This window comes from Cnephaeus nilssonii (genome assembly GCF_951640355.1).
Source record: "Cnephaeus nilssonii genome assembly, chromosome: 19".
Lineage (NCBI taxonomy): Eukaryota > Metazoa > Chordata > Mammalia > Chiroptera > Vespertilionidae > Cnephaeus > Cnephaeus nilssonii.
Window position 1 is genome coordinate 24,596,225 of NC_137090.1, and position 18,385 is coordinate 24,614,609.

The window sequence follows — 18,385 nt, forward strand, 5'->3', positions numbered from 1 at the left end:
CGGGGGTAGAGGCGGGCTGCAGCCTCCTAGACCGGAAGCGGACGTCTGCGGAACCGGAAGTGCTGGGCATTCTGGGTAATTCACTGTTTATATTCAGCGGAGGAGGGTGCTGTGGCAGCATTTCCCTGTTCTGTTTCTGTCGAGAGGATGGCTTTGGAGACGGTGCCCAAGGACCTGCGGCATCTGCGGGCTTGTTTGTTGTGTTCGCTGGTCAAGGTATGTGTCGGGACCTGGTTGTTGGGTGAGTGGGGACCAAGCTGGGGGAAAAAGGATGAAACGGGGTGTAGGAAGCAGCTGGAGGCCATTGTTTACATCGGTAGGAACAGATCTTACAGCCGTAGGCAGGCACGGACGGCCTTACATGCCTTTGAATCCTCAATTCTTAGCGCAGGCCTGACCCTTAACAGACCTTCAGTGAACTTCTGTGGGGTCTGAATGACACTGGGAGTCAGAGAAGTGGGATCAGTAGCAGAGGGAGTAGATGGAGAGAGAGTACCTGATCTTTGGGAGACTAGGGAAAGGAATAGTAAAGCACAGTTGGGAGCAAGGGCAGAAAGAATGTGAGGATGAAATTTCGGGACTGTGGGAGTGATGAGTGGGGGGACCTCTGATGAGACAGCCAATATAGGCGGGTCTTATACTTGACCAGGTAGAAGTGTGGAGAAAGCTGCTTTTTCTTTTGGTCTTGTTCACACTCACTTATCTTCTTAAAATTCTTCCCTCATAGACTATAGACCAGTTCGAATATGATGGTTGTGACAATTGTGATGCATACCTTCAGATGAAGGGTAACCGGGAGATGGTATATGACTGCACCAGCTCTTCCTTTGATGGGTAAGTCCCTTTAGATTTCTTTATTCACTTCTACATTACCCTTACACTACACTACCAAGTGAATGTGGGCAGACATTTTTTTTAAATCCTCACTCGAGGATATGTTTTTATTGATATTTTTAGAGAGAGGAAGGGAGAGAGAGAAACATTGAACAGTTGCCTCCTTTATGCGCCCAATGGGGGATTGCACCTGCAATCTAGGTATGTGCCTTGACCAGGAATTGAACCCAAAACCTTTTGGTGTACGGGACAACGCTCTAACCTAGCCACCCAGCCAGGGCTGGGGCAGACTTTTGATATAATTCTGATTCATATCAAAGTTATTTGAGACACAATGTCCACTACAGTAGCCACTAGCCATGTGTGACTTTGAGCACATGAAATATGGCTAGTCCAAATTGAGATATGCTTTAAGAGTAAAATATACACAGATTTCAAAGATTTAGTACAAGGAAAAATAATGTAAAATATCTTATTTTTTTATTAAATGCCTAAGTGATAACACTTTGAATATACTGGGTTAAATGAAATATATTATTGGAATTAGTTTTACTTTTTTGTCTTTACTGTTTTAAGCATGGCTACTAGAAAATTTAAAGTAACTTGCGCAACTTTCATTATATTTCCACTGGCCATTTCTCCACTAGACTGTGAACTCATTGATGGAAGTGTAGGGATTGTGTTTATTTTGTATACCAGGACCTGGCACAAGGCCTGGAAGATTATGGATGCTTAATAAATGTTTGTTGAATGCATGAGGGTCCTTTTTGAAATTGAAGAGGAGGGAAGGTACAGTGATGGTAAAATATTGCCCCAAAGCTGATACTTTTATATATTTAAAAGTTTTTCTTGTCAAGATTGTCCAGTGGGGAGAATAGGAAATGAGATAAACCTAAGTGGCCAGGTCTCAATTTTCCTTCCCCAAGGCAGTAAGTATTCTTTGGGGTTTAAGAAGGTACTATGGTTTCTTTTGCTCTTAGGCCAGTTAAGGGTTTACACACAAACTGGGTGTGAAAGTGTTCACAAAACAGCAATCACAGGCAGTTGAATAGAAAAACTTGTTGATTGGATGAAGGAAAAGCAGTTCTCTGGTGATAGCATTTTGGAGGCTGTGATATATGAAAAATTCCTTTAAGGCTAGTTGAGGTGGTTCTATAAATTTAAGAAAAGAAGTGTTTATTTATAAACTAAACATTACATTAGACATGAACTGTATATGAGAAAGGTTGAAACGGAATCATTTGGGGTTTGGAAAGGATTACAGTGGAACCTCGTTTCTGGAACTTAATTCATTCCAGAGGGCTATTTGAGAAGTGAGAAGCGATTTGTTTAAAAACAGAATCATTTTTTCCCATTAGAAATAATGTAAATTGAGTTAATCCATGCTAATTGCTTTTTCTTTATCCAATCAACAACAATTTTTCTACCTATTCATTTGCATGTGATTGCTGTTTTGTGAGCACTTTCACACCCTTAGCAATATTAGCACTCTTTTTTTAAAAAAAATGTATTTTATTGATTTATTACAGAGAGGAAGGGAGAGGGAGAGAGAGTTAGAAACATCGATCAGCTGCCTCCTGCACACGCCCTCCTAGGGATGTGCCCGCAACCAAGGTACATGCCCTTGACCGAAATCAAACTTGGGACCCTTGAGTCCAAAGGCCGATACTCTATCCATTGAGCCAAACCAGTTAGGGCAATATTAGCACTCTTGATGGCCTCTTTATGTTTTAAAATTGTGCTAATCCCCTATTTTACCAGTAACAAAAGCATTCTCTCATTTGCTTGTAGCCTTTGAGACACTTTTTGTTCTGCTGAGGTATCAGCATGAAAGGGTTGTCAGGTAGAAACTGAAGTTTTGGTGAACAACGGAGAGATTTTTTTCTGTGAACAACTTGGTTGAGAACCAAACTGTTTGAGATGGGAGATGTTCGAGGAACGAGGCTTCAAATTTACATTATTTCTAATGGGAAAAAAGTGATTCAGTTTTCGAACAAATTGCTTCTCAAACACCTTTCTGGAACAAATTAAGTTCAAGAAATGAGGTTCCACTGAACTTGCTAAAGTTCCTTCAAGTTGGACCAACTTAATTCCTTTTTTAATTCTTTTAAGGTAGTCCCTTTGTTCATTTCTTAGCACTGTCTTAAAAAAAATAAACAACCAGCTGGCATGGTTCAGTGGTTGAGCATAAACCTATGAACTAGGAGGTCAGGGTTAAAATCCTGGTCAGGGCACATGCCTGCGTTGTGGGCTCGATCCCCAGTAGGGGGAGTGCAGGAGGCAGCGGATCAATGATTCTCATTAATGTTTCTATGTCTCTTCCTCTCCCTTCCTCTCCGAAATCAATAAAAACATATTAAAAAATAAAATAAAGAAATGAACAGCCTGGCTGGTGGCGTTCAGTGCTTTAGTTTCAACCTATGAACCAAGAGGTCACGGTTCCATTCTTGGTCAGGGCACATGCCTGGGTTGTGGGCTTGATCTCCCAGTAGGGGCCTTGCAGGAGGCTGCTGATCAAAGATTTTCATCATTGATGTTTCTATCTTTCCCTTCCTCTCTCTGAAATCAATAAAAACATATTTTAAATAAATAAATAAAATAACCAACAGGCCAAAATGGAGTCACTTTTGCTAAGCCATGGCACCAAACCAAAACTTACTAAGCAACCTAATCAAAGTTTCAATCAATCCTGGGTTCTGGGCTTCCACTCCTTGAACGGCTGTGCTGGCTGGGAACAGAGTAAAGGGGGAAAGTTCCTCCCGTTTTTCTCTTTAGTAGGTGAGGCTCTGGCTGACGGTTTCTTTTCCCTTCCTAGAATCATTGCAATGATGAGTCCAGAGGACAGCTGGGTCTCCAAGTGGCAGCGAGTCAGTAAGTATCTCCCTTTGTCCTTATCCTGAACTAGTGTTGTTGCTGTCTCTTGGTCTGTTGGGGGCGGGGGGTGCAAGGGTGGGTCTTAAATTAGTGGGTAAGTGGCCTCAAGAGTGAGAAAGACAGGTTTGTAGGACAGACAAGGAAACTATCCTGTGTCCTGTCATTTAATATTTTGTTTGTTGTTTTTTATTAATACTCACCAGAGAGAATGGAAGGAAGAGGAGGAGTGGGGAGAGGGAGGGAGAGAGAAAAGAGAAGGAGGGAGGAACGAACGAACTTCGTTTGGTTGCCTCCCACCAGGAATGTAACTCATTACCCCCCAGTGCGTGGGCCAGTGCTCTAACCACTGAGCACTCCTGCCAGGGCCTATCATTTAATATTTATAGCCAGAAGAAGTGTAGCATTATTTTTATTTTTAGCTTAAGCCTCTATTTGGTCTTTAATCTTAACTCACTCTCACTGCAGCCTCTTTTCTTCTCTTTCAGGTAACTTTAAGCCTGGTGTGTATGCCGTGTCAGTCACTGGTCGTCTGCCCCAAGGTAATAATCATCATAATATAAGCCAGTGTTTATTTACTGCACCAAGCTCTGTGGAAGTTCTTTATGTGACTTAACTCCAGTCCTCATAACTCTGAGGAAATCCAGGCACAGAGAGGTTAACCCATTGTACGCCATAAGCGTCTGTAGATGCAAGCGGCAGACCTTCCCCACACGCCACGTGCGTCTATAAAAAAAAATGTTTTCCCTAAGTGGCAGCCCTGACCAACTTTAAAATCATTTTTCGTGAGAATTTTCAGCTGAAAAATATTCAAGAACACCCGAATTGTAACTTATTTATTTTTATAATCATTGCAAGTTGATTTTTTTTAATTCAAAATATCGTGGCATGTGGGGATGGTTTTCATTTTGAACTCGTTGTAGTTAACTGGTTAAATAACTTGCCCAAAGTTACCCATCTAGTAAGTGGGGAGACAGAATTTTAACCCAGGCATTCTGACTCCAGAATCCTTGCTTTTGACAACTACAATGTGTCTCTTTTTCTTCTCATTCTTACCAAGTCATTACCACACCACTTGCCTGGATCTTCAGTGGTAACAAGCCAAGGACTTTCAGTGAGCAGTCTAGGGATTCCTCCCTGCCCCCAAAGTGGTAGCTGAAGGACCTTTCCTATCTTCTTTACTCACAGTACCATTTTCGTTTTCTATCACAGGAATCGTGAGGGAGCTGAAAAGTCGAGGAGTGGCCTACAAATCCAGAGACACAGCTATAAAGACCTAGCAAGATGCATGGCTGCCAGTGTCTTTGCCACCGCCTCCTGCCTCTGCTTATTTATTGTTGAGAAACTAAATGGACAGAACTTCAGATACTCCTCACTCTCCAATTCTGAGGCTCAGCAGACTGATGAGAGAGCAGCACAGCGTGTTCCTGGGCCATTTTACCTTCTTTGGACTACTAGTTGGGGTAGGAGTGGTGTGGGTTGATGGATTAATAGAGTGAATTGAGTGTGGGGTAGGACGTTTTTCTCCTACCCACACCTCTGGCTGCCTCCTTGCCCATGGTCAGGACTCTGTATCAAATGCCAATAAATGTGAACCCATAGCCCATGGTAGATGCATCTTGCCTCCTTAGCTGGACACAGTAAGAGCTCACTTGCCCTTTAAGCACCTCCCCAGAGCAACAGAGGCCCCTGCTGTCTCTGAGCCTCTAGGGTTACAGCATTGTCGTGTGCTTCCTTGGGATTCATTGGAAGGTCCGCTGTTTGGAGTCTAGACAATCCCATCATCCTGGTAGGCCTGTTGTCTGGGGATTGCCACCCTAGACCTAGCACAGCAGGTGTCCCTTAGAGAAATCCTGAGAGTTGGTATTTTTTACCACTTGGCCATGTTTAATACTTTTTATCTTTCCTACCTTGTCTGTTTTCTTTTTGCTGTTCTTCCTATACCTTAGGTCAGCCAGTGGCACCCATGACCTCCCCTTTCCCCAGTTACCCACATTCTGCCACATCCCCCTAACTGGAGACCCTCAGGTGGCTGCTGGGTCTGGCCTGGCTAGTTTGTGCCTCCATAGGAAGGGGGCTGCTCCCTTTCTCCTCTGGCCTAGTAGGGGACCTTAAATGATGCCATGTTATCAATGAGTTATTTGTTTTGGGATTAAAGATTTACCATAAATCCTGAATTTCTTAAATTTCCACAGAACATCCTGTTAGTGTCCCCATTTTGATTTCCCTAGATTTCATGTTCTCCATCTGTAAATAAGAAGGATTCCTCTGCCAATTTACCTCAGGATTGTTGTGATTATAAAAATGAAGCAATGTGGAAATTCTACAACTTGTTTTATAAAAGTTACTAGGGGCCCAGTGCACGAATTCGTGCACCTTGAAAGGAACTGTGGGCCGCGAGGCTGCAGTGGGCACAGGGGTGGATCTTGGCCCGTCCTCTGTGCCCCCGCCCAGCCCCTCCCATCGTGGCCCTCAGTCCCCTGTCTGATGGCAGCCCCACTCCCGCCACTGCTTCCACACATCGCTGACGCTGCAGAGCGATTGGGGCTGGCACCAGCAGTGGGTGCAAGTGGGGCTGGTGCCATCAGCAGGTGCCCCGATCACCCCTCAGGAGCAGGAGGAGGTGGAGAATCCCTCAGGGCCAATTAGGGCAGGCAGATGCCGTTTGCACCCACTGACAGCACTGAGCGATCGGGACCAGCGCTGGGTACTGGCAGCGGGTACAAGTGGCGGCTTTGGCGCCGGCTGCGGGACCGTCACCGGCAGTGGGTGTGAGGGCCGGGTGGGAATGCAGCATGCAGGAGCAAAGAATTTTCAGTAACCACCAGAGGCTCGCCCCCGATGACAGCAACCAGCACCCCGCCTTGGTCTGGCTCACCTACTCCACCATCCTGCTGTGGCCTACCCCCGCCATGTACTGCACTCTGCCGCCTGCCCCCGACACCCGCCATGTTCCACGCATGTCCCCTGGTGGTCAGCGCATGTCATAGTGACCAGTTGTTTGATTGTTCTGCCATTTGGTCTATTTGCATATTAGTCTTTTATTATATAGTACTAAAGGCCCGGCCTGCACCCTCTCCAATCTGGGACCCCTCGGGGGATGTCCAACTGCCAGTTTAGGCCGGTTTAGGGATCAGGCCTAAACTGGCAGTCGGACCTTACTCTCATAATCCGGGACCGCTGGCTCCTAACCGCTCACCTGCCTGCCTGCCTGATCGCCCCTAACCCCTCTTCCTGCTTGCTTGATCGTCCCTAACCGCCCTCCCCTGCCAGCCTGATCGCCCCTAACCGCCCTCCCCTACTGGCCTGATTGCCCCTAACCACCTCTGCCTCGGCCCCTGCCACTGTGGCTTTGTCCAGAAGGAGGACCAGATGACTGGAAGATGTCCGGTCGACCTAGTCTAATTAGCATATTACCCTTTTATTAGTATGGATATTAATCGGCTCTCTTTTATTAGCCATTCTTCAATATAAACAATATGTGTAGTCAGTCAAAATAGTGGGGGAGCCCTAGCTGGTTTGGCCCAGTGGATAGAGCGTTGGCCTATGAACTGAAGGGTCCCAGGTTTGATTCTGGTCAAGGGCACATGCCTGGGTTGCAGGCTCAATCCCCAGTGGGAGGCATGCAGGAGGCAGCCAATCAATGATTCTCTCTCATCATTGATGTTCCTCTCTCTGTCTCTGTGTGTGTCTCTCTCTCTGCCTTCCTCTCTGAAATCAATAAAAATATGTTTTTTAAAAATAGTGGGGGAAATGCCCAGAACCACCACTGCAGGGTGCACTCTGACTCACTAGCAGAGGTGCCTGCATCGGGCTTTGTGTCTCTTAGCCACCTGGTGTTGCTAGTGAGTCGGTGTCTTGGTGTCTTAGTAACCTGTGGCCTAGAGTGTGGGAAGGAGGGAGAGATGTTGACTCAAGGGATCCCCACCCCCTACCCCCTTTCCTTGTCCTCAGAGGCTAATGGAAAGGAAGCTGGAATTGGCCCAGCTGCTCATATCACCCCTCACAGGTCCTTAAAGCAGAATCATTTTCTCTGATGCCTTCAAATTCTGAGGGAATGGTCTGTAAACTCTTAATTCCAACTGCATTTTTCAAGGATTTTCCCAAGCCCAGCAAATTAAAAGAGCTCCCCGAGTGGTGGTTTCTGTTGTCCTATCAATGTGAAAGCTTTGGGAAGCAGCCCCATCAGCCTGGAGCTTACTCCCCAGAGGGGAGAAGTGGGTTTCGGCAAGAGTACCTAGGCTGTGCAGCCAACACCCAACTTTCACTGGCTTTCTCGAAAAGTCCCTTGGAAATCCCCGATTGCTGTCCTGCGTGTCTGACCCGGACGTGGCTGCTTGGTGAGAATGGAAACAGTTGTGGGGAGGGGAGGCAAGAGGAGCTGCACACAAATAACCACACTCCGGCTGCCTCAGCTCCACACAGCGCTGGGGCCTTAACTGTCAGCCTCGCAGGAAGCGAAAGACACAAGTGCTGGTGGTTGTGGGGGAGGGGTGGCCAGTTGCAGTGACCGGATTTCACAGACTCTGTGCCAAGCGGGCTCTGCCTGGGAGCTGCTTCTCAATTTGCTCTCGTGCTCTCTCTGGTCCTTGAACCTGCTTGTGGTGCTGCTCAGCAGCCCAAATAGGTCATAAGTTCTGGAGTCGCGTGCCTTGCTGGGAGCCCAAAGAAGCTGAAACAGGGGCTGTTGGTTCCTCAGGGCTCCCTGGGAGAGAGCAAGGCTGTGCGGAAGAGGTTTCGGGTGCCAGTACTGCTGTCCGCATTCTATGTGCCCTGCTCACTGTGCCTGTCAGAGTTTCCACTTCACTCTGACAGTTGGGGTCCCACCTCTGCCCAGGGCTTTGGTCTCTTACTCTCGTTGGACTTCTCTCCAGAAAGGCAAGGCTCCACCCTAGTTTAACAAGAACAGACTCAAATCAGGCAGATTAGAAACCGAGTAGTGACCAGGCTGCCTTCCCCTTGCCCGCACATTCCTCATTCTCCACTCTCCACCCACCACAGGCTGTGGGGTTAGGGTGTCCCAAAAACAGGGGCTAGGGGGCAGTGCATTGCTGAATGCAGCCTCCAGTCCAAGGCAGGGATGGGTAGCTGATAGAACAAGGGTCGAAACGTTCTGGTCTTGGAGGGGAGCAGTTTCCCCAAGAGGAAAGGGGATGGACTGACGAAGGCTTAAACTCACTGGGCTCTTCAGGGTTGGGGACTGAGGCCTCACCGCCCTGGGCATGGCCACTACCTTCTAACTCTCAGACTGTCTATAACCTGCTGTTTAATCCGCAAGTCCCCTCCTGACACCTGATCTGTAGAAAAGAGACAGGTAATGTTGAAGAACAGACTAATAACATCTTGCTTTGTCTGGGAGTCTGGTTCAGGTTCAGTATCAGGGAAGCCTTTCATTTAAATAGCATTTTACAGTAGACAAAAGGGCTTTAATGTCCATTATCTTATTTGATCCTCACAAAACCCGTGTGTCATAGTTAACACCCTATGTAGTGATGAAGAGACTGAGGCTCAAAGAGTTAAAGTGACTTAATTATGATCAAGTAGTAGAGGCTTAGCTCAAAAAGCACAGTGCCCACACCCAGTTTAGGGCTGCTGTTTCCGACATGGTTATCCCTAAATGCAGCACATTGCTCCCTTCATGAGTATTCCACAGAAACAGCGCGAGGCATTAGCTTGTTGAGTGAAAGTTACATGTCCCTGCACGTTGAGCACCCCAACCACCCTATGCCCAACACCTACATCTCTAGTCCCCAAGTCTAAAATTAGCCAAAGATAGGGAGGCAATGTGGGGACATGGCCCAAGAAGGAAAACCTTAGGATTTTGAGTGTTGGGAAGCTTGTGTTGAGTATTGGGACACTGGTCAGTCCTCCAATTCCCTCCTGGCCGAGTCGTGCTTTCCACCCCAGCAACTCCTAGGCATCTGCTGATCTGCGCCCCATACCCTCTAACCTCTCCTGCTGCAAATGACTAATTGTATCTACTTGCCACTTCCCTCCATCTCCAGCCCAGTTGTGGCACCTTCACGCTCCACCAGAACACTGAGACTCCTGCGATGAAAATACACGTACCCAACGAGGGGCATTGTCCCTGCCTCCCAGCCCTGACTTTTCTAAGTCACTTGACTTAGAAGTTTCCTCTCGTTACAATGCAGTTGAAAAAACTCTAGTGTTGGGGAACAGGATAGCGGTTACCTGTGAAAGGTGGGGGTGGAAAATGGCATGAGGGGCTCCTAAGGTGCTGGCTATATATAGTGTCCTTCCTGATCTGGATGCTGGTTACATAGGTTGGTTCATTTTCTGAAAATGTATTGAGTTATACACGCATGATTTGTGTTGTACAAACTTTTCTCTTTGTACCTTGTACCTCAAAAGTTCCCTTAAGGATGCAGATGGCCATCCCTGTCTTAGGATAGTTGTGAGGATCAAATATGTTAATTTAGGTAAAAGCAATTTGAGAGCTGCAATGACTAATTGTATCTGAGAGATTGTCATGATCCAAAATTGTCCACCTCTAGGTAAGTTCTAGGTCAGTGTGGCCAGACTGTCATCCCTCTGGCATCATTGGTCAATAGATGTCCCAATACACTTATCCTACATAAACATATCAAAACTGAAACATTTTCCTTCAAGTGCATGGCTTTTTGTTTTTTAACCTCTTTCTATTCTCTCATTTTTTATGACTTAAGGGGCTTCATTTTTAAAAAAATATATATGCTTCCTTGCTGTTTGGATACGAGGATCTCTGGGTGTGATTTAACCTCTACTTGGCTCAAAGTCATTGTTACAAACCTCCATTTTTTTTATCATGTGGTGAAATGGTTCTGGGACTATTTTCTACCTCTTGGATTCACGTCAGCCTGTCAGCTGTCACTTTTGCCTCTCGTGTGTGGCTGACCCCCTTCCAGTCTCCTCTGACCTAAAAGAACAGACAGCCACGCTTAGTAAAAATTGCTGTAGGGTGAGCCTGTAAGGCTTAGACTGAAGAAGAAAGCATGCGGCTGCCTGCCTGGGCCTTCGGCTCGGAGGCCTGCACCATTGAGGGTGAGGTCCAGAGTGTTGGGGCTGCAGAAAAAGTGAAGGCAGATCATACAGAGCCGGTGAGGCCTGGGAGAGCTGTGACAGGTCAGCCTGACCTCCAGAGGGGGTCACTGCTACCTTGTCCTACACTGCCTGCCTCAGCGTCTTTGGCCTACAGATGCTGGGGTTTCTCTTCGTTAAGATCCCAGGAAGCAGGAACGGAGTGCAGAGGAAAGTCTGCCCCATGCTGCTGGCACCAAGGTGCCAGATCCTCTGAGAAATACGATAGAAAACACCTCTCCTCTAGACCCTGCACTCCTATGCTCAACGCACCCCTAGAGTGGAGGGCAGGTATTATGGGGTCATGGACGAAGGATTTGAATCCCAAGCTTTTTCTGAGAAGGGGGTGTCCATCCCAAAGCACAGGGAGGCCTGGGGCTGAAAGGAGCCAGGGAGCTAGCAGGCCCATGTCAAGAACTCATATGTGCTGCTTCCTGCCCGTGCACCCTCCTTCCCCTGAGCTGAGCTCTCTGCTACAAAGAGAACTGGAGGGAAGGAGAACAGCTTTAGACACCAGGGTACGTGTGGGGGGCACCCCAGCTTCTCTCCAAAATGGACTCCTCATTCCTTCCTCCCAAAACCCAGCAACTGCCACCCTTTCTATGCCGACCCCCATCCCGGAAAATACCTGAAAGGAAATGAGTGCTCTGAGGCCACTAGCCAGAAGAGGGGGTTTAACTGTCACCTGCTCCCTGGGGGCTTGAGTAGGGAGGGCAGAGGGGGAATGCAGATCCATGCTTGGGAGAGAGCAGAACTCCACCGGGAGGAAGAGGGTGGCAGCCATTGCCCAGCCTTCCTCCCGGGCTGTGATCCCAGGGGAAGCCTGAGGCAAGGGAGTGAACACAGGCTCGGGGAGACCCCAGCAGCTGCCCCCACCCTGTGCAGGCACCTGCGGCACCGGCACTTTCTCTGGGCAGCTGAATAGACTCACTTCCTCAGCCCTGCACCCCAGGGGAGCAGGGAGATGGGGGCGGGGTCTGGAGCTCAATAGAGCCAAGTGGGAAGGGGAGATGGAAGTTTAGGTGGGCAGGGTTTGGCCCCGGTGGTTGAGCCTAGGAAGAGCAAGGCCAGTCTGCTTCTGTGGCAGGGGGGGCTGAGCTTAGATTAGAAGGACCACTCCGGCCTCCACAGCCTTCCCATGACAGACGCCAGAGGCCAGAATTGAGAACCACATGGCGTCCTTGCAAAGGGATCTTGCACAGCAACCGGGAAGCAAGAAGCTGAGTGAGAAGCAGCCCTGGGGCCAGAGTTTCTACAATAATAATCGATTATATCAGTGTGGCCTTATCTGGTTCAAAACTGGCCACCTCCGTCATTACACTTGATACTCGGTACCATTCTTGAGGCATTATTCCCCTTTCACAGATGAGAAAACTGAGTTTCAGTTACATCACGTGCCCAAAGTCAGTGGGCAGGCAAGGCTACAGTGGTGTTTCAACCCAGCCGTTGTTACGGCTTCCCTTCTGCCATGGCACCTGGGGATCTAGGGCCCTTAACTGGGGCAGGGGTGGGGGGTCCTCCTTGTCTTCCTTTTGTCCCCTTGAGCCCCAGCCTGCAAGTGGGGCTCTTGAGGGTACAGGTCTACCAACCTCAGCACCAAGGTCTTTGGGGGCTGAGAGCCACAATAACTCCCTCTGCTCATTCACCCTTGCACCCTCCCGGGAGGGCCTGGGCCTCCTGCCCCCAGCCCCGGCCCCCATTATGCCCTAGTTCTCTCACCTCTTTCTCCCCTCCCCCTTCCAGCCACAGCCCCATGACACGGCTGCCTGCGCCCCATTGGCCAGCCTGGGAGCATTTGCCCTTATTTGGCCAGGCGGCTCCCGGCCAGGCCTCCACCCCCAGCCCAGCCCCCGCAGGCTTGTCTTTCTCACTTCGTCTTTTTGAGGTTTGGCTCTGGGGCCCTGGCGGGCGTCGCTTCAAACGCACTTTCTGGTTGAGTCACTTTTTAACGGCTCCAGTGCTGTGAGCTGCTGGGGCTGCTGCTGCTGCTGGGGCTGCTGGGGCTCCAGCCTTCGTGGCCAACCCTCCCCCATCTGACTGCTTAAGAGGCTCAGAGGGCAGGGGCTGGGGTGGCCGTTCCCTGTTGGACGGATTGTGCAGACCATTCGGTTACCCATTTAGACCCTTCTCCTCCCTCACCCACAGGCCTGGGGCAGGGAAGGCTGCCCTGAGTTCCAACCACTGCTTTTTCCACCTGCCTTCTTCACCTGGTTTGTGAGCAGACGCAGGCTGCATGGCCACTGGCTGTGGAGTATCCCCTCCGAGGTCTCCTGGGCCTGGTCCTTTCCAGGGCACTTTGAATGGAGTCCCTTAGGGGGACAGAAACTATGTGACTGTGGCCGATTTTCAGGAAGGTGAAACTTAATTCTGGTTCCCCATTCTGAGATGGGGATACCATCGTTTACATCACTAGGTCAGCATGATGATCAAATGAGATTCAGGTGAATGTGCTATGCCTCCGATGCTGCCTTCCCCCCCCCCCCACCCGCCCAACCCCCACACACACCCAGCACAGGGTGTGGGCCATGGAAGAGAAGGAAGAAACAGTCCAGAGTCGTTCTAGGGGCAGTCCTCACAGTCTCTGTTCTTTGCACCCCTCACCTTCTGCTTCTCCAGCTATCCCTGGGATCTGATTCCTGAGCGGGCAGGGTGCTGGCAGGAAGGATGACAGACAAAGGAGTCCCCCTACCCCCATCCGATGCCCCTCATTCCCAGCCACCACGAGGGAAGGGTTGCACTCGCAACCCTTTCCCAGTCACCTGCCTTCTCTGAGCTACAGGAGATCTGCCCTTCAGCCAGCTGGGGAAACCCATGGCCTGCCAGTGGCTGGTCAGGTCTTGGAACACAGGCCTTGCTGCTTCCTCCTCTGAGGTCGCAGGGCCCACTTGCTCTTGGGGACTTCCTATATAAACAGGCCCTTGGTCAACCTCCTCCTCAGTTTTGTAGATGAAGACACAAAGGCTGGGGATTGGGGCAGATTGGGTGACTGGCCCAGAGTTACTGCAAATAGTCACAGGGTGGGGACTGGACCTCTAATCTCCTGCCCCCTGGTTTTGCCCTCTGCTTGGTGATCCTGATGTTGGGGGTAGGGAGTTTGGCTGATGAAAGACCTTACTGCCTGGCTCCTGCCGCTTTCTGGACACACACACACACACACACACACACACACACACACACACACACTTTATTCAGAGCCGTTAAAACAGAAGCAGGTGCAGCTCTGCAAGTTAGCCCAGGCACCTGTGTGTGAGGAGGGAGCCAGGACGGAGCTGTCTCTCATTTCCCTGCTGGTGTCCCTGGGAGTTTCCAGTGGAGGATGCTTCTGTTTTCATGGCCACTCCCACAGCAGTGGCCAGGGTGGACTTCTTCCACACCCCCTTTCCTCCTACCCAGCCCATCCTGCCTCTTCCCAGATGCTGTGGACAAAACCTTGAACTTGGCCCTAACTTGCTTTGTGACCTCTCTCTGGGCTTGCAGGTCAGTTTCCTGACTCGGACCCTGCTGTTTAACAAGCCTTGGATACTGTGATCCAGAGAGCTGAGCCAGAAGCCCGTCCCAGAGCCGTGCTGGCCTCCGGGGTGCACTGCAGCTGCCAGGGGAGCATGCAGTTAAACCGGAGGACATCTGGGCAGGCAGTGCAGAGGGAAGAGTGTTCCCACCCTCCTTGCCTGGGGGCCCTCAGCCTTCCTGCTGGCTCCCAGGGCTCTGAGATAAGTGGGGGACTCATGAGTCTTAGGTGCAGGGAACATCGGGGGCATAGACTCTTGAGGCACGTCCCTATCTGTCCCTATCTCGGCACCTGTTTCCCTTTGTGGCCCCTTCAGGGAAAGTGGTAAAAGGTCCCAACATTTGGGACTGTTGACTCCAATTGTCTTCAGCCCCCATTTTGCAATGCTAGGGGCTCAGTTTCTCTCCTTTGTGGCCAGGCCTGTCCCTGAGCCTAGCTTCCCTGAGGGCGGGCCTGTGCTGCCTTCTGACTTCCTGTTTGTGAGTGGTTAGGTCCTGTGGCTTCTCTCTTGTTGTCTCCTCTCCAGGCAGGTTATCTGGGCTGCCATCTCTGCCTGCTGCTGAGTGAGGGCCCTGGGCCATGCAGCTGGAGGGAAGGCCTGGCTTTCTTCTCTGCAGACAATGCCCTGTCATTTCTCCCACCCTCAGGGCCTGCTCTCCCTTGCAGGTGCTAGCCCTTCAAATGACTATTTTCTCCATGTTCTCCTCCTCGCCTGGCCAGTTTCTATTCTAACTCCACTCCTGTCCAAAACCTCCCCTGTCCATTCTCACTTTCTCTGGGAAGCCTTTTCTGATGGGCCCCCATGTGACTCTGAGGTTGCCACTGCAGCATCCATCAGTCCAGTCCCACGGGACCCTCAACGCCACCCAGGACTAACTTGCACCTGTTGCTATAACTTTGTAGGATGTGGGTACTTGTGGAGGTGTACATTTGTGTTCTACTTCACTGTCAGATTCAGCACTTGCTCAAGTAGAAGCCAAGTGTCCCCATCGGACCAGAAGCTCATGCCTGCTTTAGATACAATTGCTCATTCAAACCAACACCCAAGACTCCCATACCCTGCATGTATGTCTGTGTCTTGCCTATCAGACTGGGAGTCCCTGAAGACTGTCCTTTTCTCCTCAGTCTCACCTTTACCTGCTCATAAGCTCAGCGTTGGCATGCAAAGATGGCTGTCTCCTAGGTCAGCGGGTTGGGGTGCGAGTGAGGAATTGTGAGCCCAAGCCCAGACTCCAGCCAACTCAGCCCTGTCACCTGGTGAAGGACTGTTCCCAGTTTGTTTCTGATGTCACTGCCCCACCCCCACTCCTTCTTATCTTGGTCCCAAATCTCCCCTCCCCTTTTGCTCCCTCTGAGCATGAATATGATTCCCGGACTTAGAATGTCAGAACTGGACAAGACCATGGAAGACATTGTATAACAGATTCCAAGTGAGCTAAGTCTGCCCAGCGAGTCCCTGGCTGAGCCAATCCTACCGCCAAGGGGTGGAGTTTGAAAAGTCAACTTGAACTCTCTTCAAGGAAGGCATCCCTCTCAACCACCTCCTCTCTCAGCCACTGGCCATGCTCAAGGGTTTAGTTTCTCTCATTCTGGGGAACTCAGCCAACTGGCGGCTTTGAGACAGGAGTGGGAATCACACCTCTCTCCAAACAGTGCCTGTGTCCTGAAGCCATCCTTAAGCCATCAGGCCTCAGATCCCCACGTGAGCCTTCCTGGGTGTTTCTGGGAACAGGCAGGTGTGCCCAGGAGTGTGCAGGAGGCCTTCTGCGAGGTGTGTCTGCAGACCTGAGCTGGGTGCCACCCACAGGCGTCTGTGTGGCTCCGGGCCTACTATGCCTCTCTGAAAAGGAGACTGTGAATCTCCTGGAGTTTTCGGGCTGTGTGTGTGTGTGTGTGTGTGTGTGTGTGTGTGTGTGTGTGTGTGTGTCTGCACAGGCAGGTACCCGCTGGTCCCCGTCGGTCGTTCAGTCACACCGACCACACCTATGGGTCGTGCCAGCCTGGAGCAGGGCTTCCAGTCGAGTGCTCCTGCCAGGGCTTACTAGCAAAGCTTTAGGTGGTTCTTATTGTCTCTGTGTCCTTATCTCAGACTATGCCCTTCCTCCTTGATTTGTCTCTGGTCCTGTCCCGTTTCTCCTGGTTTGAGGCCCAGAAGAGCTGGGATTCATCGGGATCAGGGACCCTGAGTGCCCCTCAGTTCCATTCCCTTTCAACCCCAGTCCCAGCCCCTCCAGTAACTTCTTGTCCCCAGAAGCTCTGTGGGTGGAGAGGCTGGGACTCATTCTCTCACTTCAAAAAATTAAATAAATACATTTTAAAAACCTATGGTGTTTTTTGGCTTTGGGCATGGAGGACATACAAAGGAAAAGCAGGCTCTGTTGTCACTGGACAGCAGGCATCAGGAACACCCCTACCCTGCCCAGGACAGGAGAGGGGCTGGGATGGCGACTCTTGGGGGAATAGTGTGTCCCTCGGAAGGAACCTCATGTCTGACTTGCCGCAGGTCACACGCTGAGGGTCTATGGCAGAGCTGGGCCCTGGAGCCAGGCCCCTGGCTCCCAGCCTGCGACTCTCCTTTGCTGAGGTGATAGCCATGGAGGCACTGTCAGCAGAGGGTGGGGGGCAAGATACTCTAGGAGGAGGGGCCCTGAAGGGTGGGGGTCTAGGAACCCAGGTTACTGCACAACTTTGATATTCTTATCCTCTTATCGCCTGGGGCAGCCACTTCCCCTCCACCCAGGGTCTGGAGCCGCGGTGGGCTGTTAAAGGAGCACTGTCCCATTTCTGGCCATCCCGCTCTCCTCACCACTGTCTCTCCAGACCCTGTTCCCACTTTCTCTGTCCCATTTAGGCGCCTGGGGATGGATAACAATTTTCCGGTTGAGGGTTGCCTTCCTGAAGGAAAGGATGCGAGGCAATCTCCCTGCCTGCTGCCCCCAGCACATGCCAATCCTCTTCTGGGCCTTGAATCTGAGAGTTCCCTCAAGTGTGTGTGGGCCTGACTCTGAATGGGGGACCCAGAGAAGAAGGTCATGGCCTTCTGGGAAGGAATCTGGGTGATTCTACATGCCCCCCTCCCAATCTATTCCTCTATATTCCAGAGTCAAGCCCACTGAGAGGCTTGGAGAACATGTGTAGCCTAGACCCAGTCCCCCAGGCCTCTCCCCACCCATACCCACACCCTGTTCCCCTCCCCCAGCTAGGGACCCTGGGATGGGCAGCTTCCTGCCTTCCCCATGGGGAAAGCGGGGGTGGCGTGCAGGTGGGCGGGCCCCTGCCCACATCCGGTGACTGCGAGAACCTCCCTTCAGAGCCTTTTTCCCTCCACTCTAAGCCCAGCGGCACCCATGCCCTGCCTGAGACCCTGTTCTCACCACTGCTCTGCCCTGCCCTCCTATCCCTGCAGACCCTGAGGGAAGCATGAACACACAGTCTAGGGCCAACAGATCCACCTGACCCAAGTGTGACCCCCATATGTATTGAGGGTGCAGGTCTTACCTCCTGCAGGCTGGGGCTGGGGAGGTGTGGCTTTGTGGGGCGCTAAGGACAACTGATTACGTGGATGGCATTGTGATGTGCTGGCCCAGACCCCCTTCATGCACCTGCTCCTCCGTGGCCTCTCTGGGTAGCACCTGGAGAGGAGCCACAGCTTCATCTGAATGCCACTGCTGTCCCAAAGGGAAGGGAGCTTCTGGGCTGGGGTCAGTGACAAAGTCCTTTTCTTACGCTGGAATTCAGAACTCAGAGTTTTGGGCACTCACCGAAGGCCCTGACAGGAGCCCCAGTGCCCTGAGTCAGTCCCAGACTCTTGAACAAACCTCTGGGGCTGGCGCCATGGGGGATGGGTAGGCCTGGGGTCCCGGAAGCCACCTGCCCAGGGCGTGTGAGATGGTCTCTTCAGCCCCCCTCCTGCCAGTACCCAGCCTTGTCTCTGGTTTCCTGTCAGTCTGTCCTCCCCAGGGAGGGGAGGGGCACGCTAATCTCTGAGGCAGTGTGGGGGCGGGCTCCAAGACCGTTGGGCGCCCTGACATCTGGCCCACGTGGCCTCGGGGTTATAAGCCCTGCCCGCCCTGAAGGGAACCCCACTTGGGAGCC

General features: G+C 51.0%; 1 protein-coding gene across 2 annotated transcripts; it reads left to right on the plus strand.

Annotated features, from left to right (window-relative positions):
• Nucleotides 1-86: 86 nt before the first annotated feature.
• SUPT4H1 (SPT4 homolog, DSIF elongation factor subunit) lies at nt 87-10,226 on the plus strand. 2 transcript variants are annotated; one of them, XM_079798569.1, is made up of 5 exons: nt 87-216; nt 728-834; nt 3,650-3,705; nt 4,194-4,247; nt 4,918-10,226. In XM_079798569.1, exons 1-5 carry the CDS (start codon nt 148-150, stop codon nt 4,983-4,985), a joined length of 354 nt encoding a protein of 117 aa, XP_079654695.1. In that variant the 5' UTR covers nt 87-147; the 3' UTR covers nt 4,986-10,226. The 2 variants fall into 2 exon arrangements, with proteins under 2 accessions (XP_079654695.1, XP_079654696.1); XM_079798570.1 differs by having other exon boundaries at nt 4,174-4,247; nt 4,918-4,963.
• Nucleotides 10,227-18,385: the final 8,159 nt, after the last annotated feature.

Coding starts and splice junctions, on each gene's coding strand:
- SUPT4H1 (XM_079798569.1), top strand. CDS start 148: ATGGCTTTGGAGACGGTGCCCAAGGACCTGCGGCATCTGCGGGCTTGT. Junction 217..727: donor TGTTGTGTTCGCTGGTCAAG/GTATGTGTCGGG, acceptor CTTCCCTCATAG/ACTATAGACCAGTTCGAATA. Junction 3,706..4,193: donor CTCCAAGTGGCAGCGAGTCA/GTAAGTATCTCC, acceptor CTTCTCTTTCAG/GTAACTTTAAGCCTGGTGTG.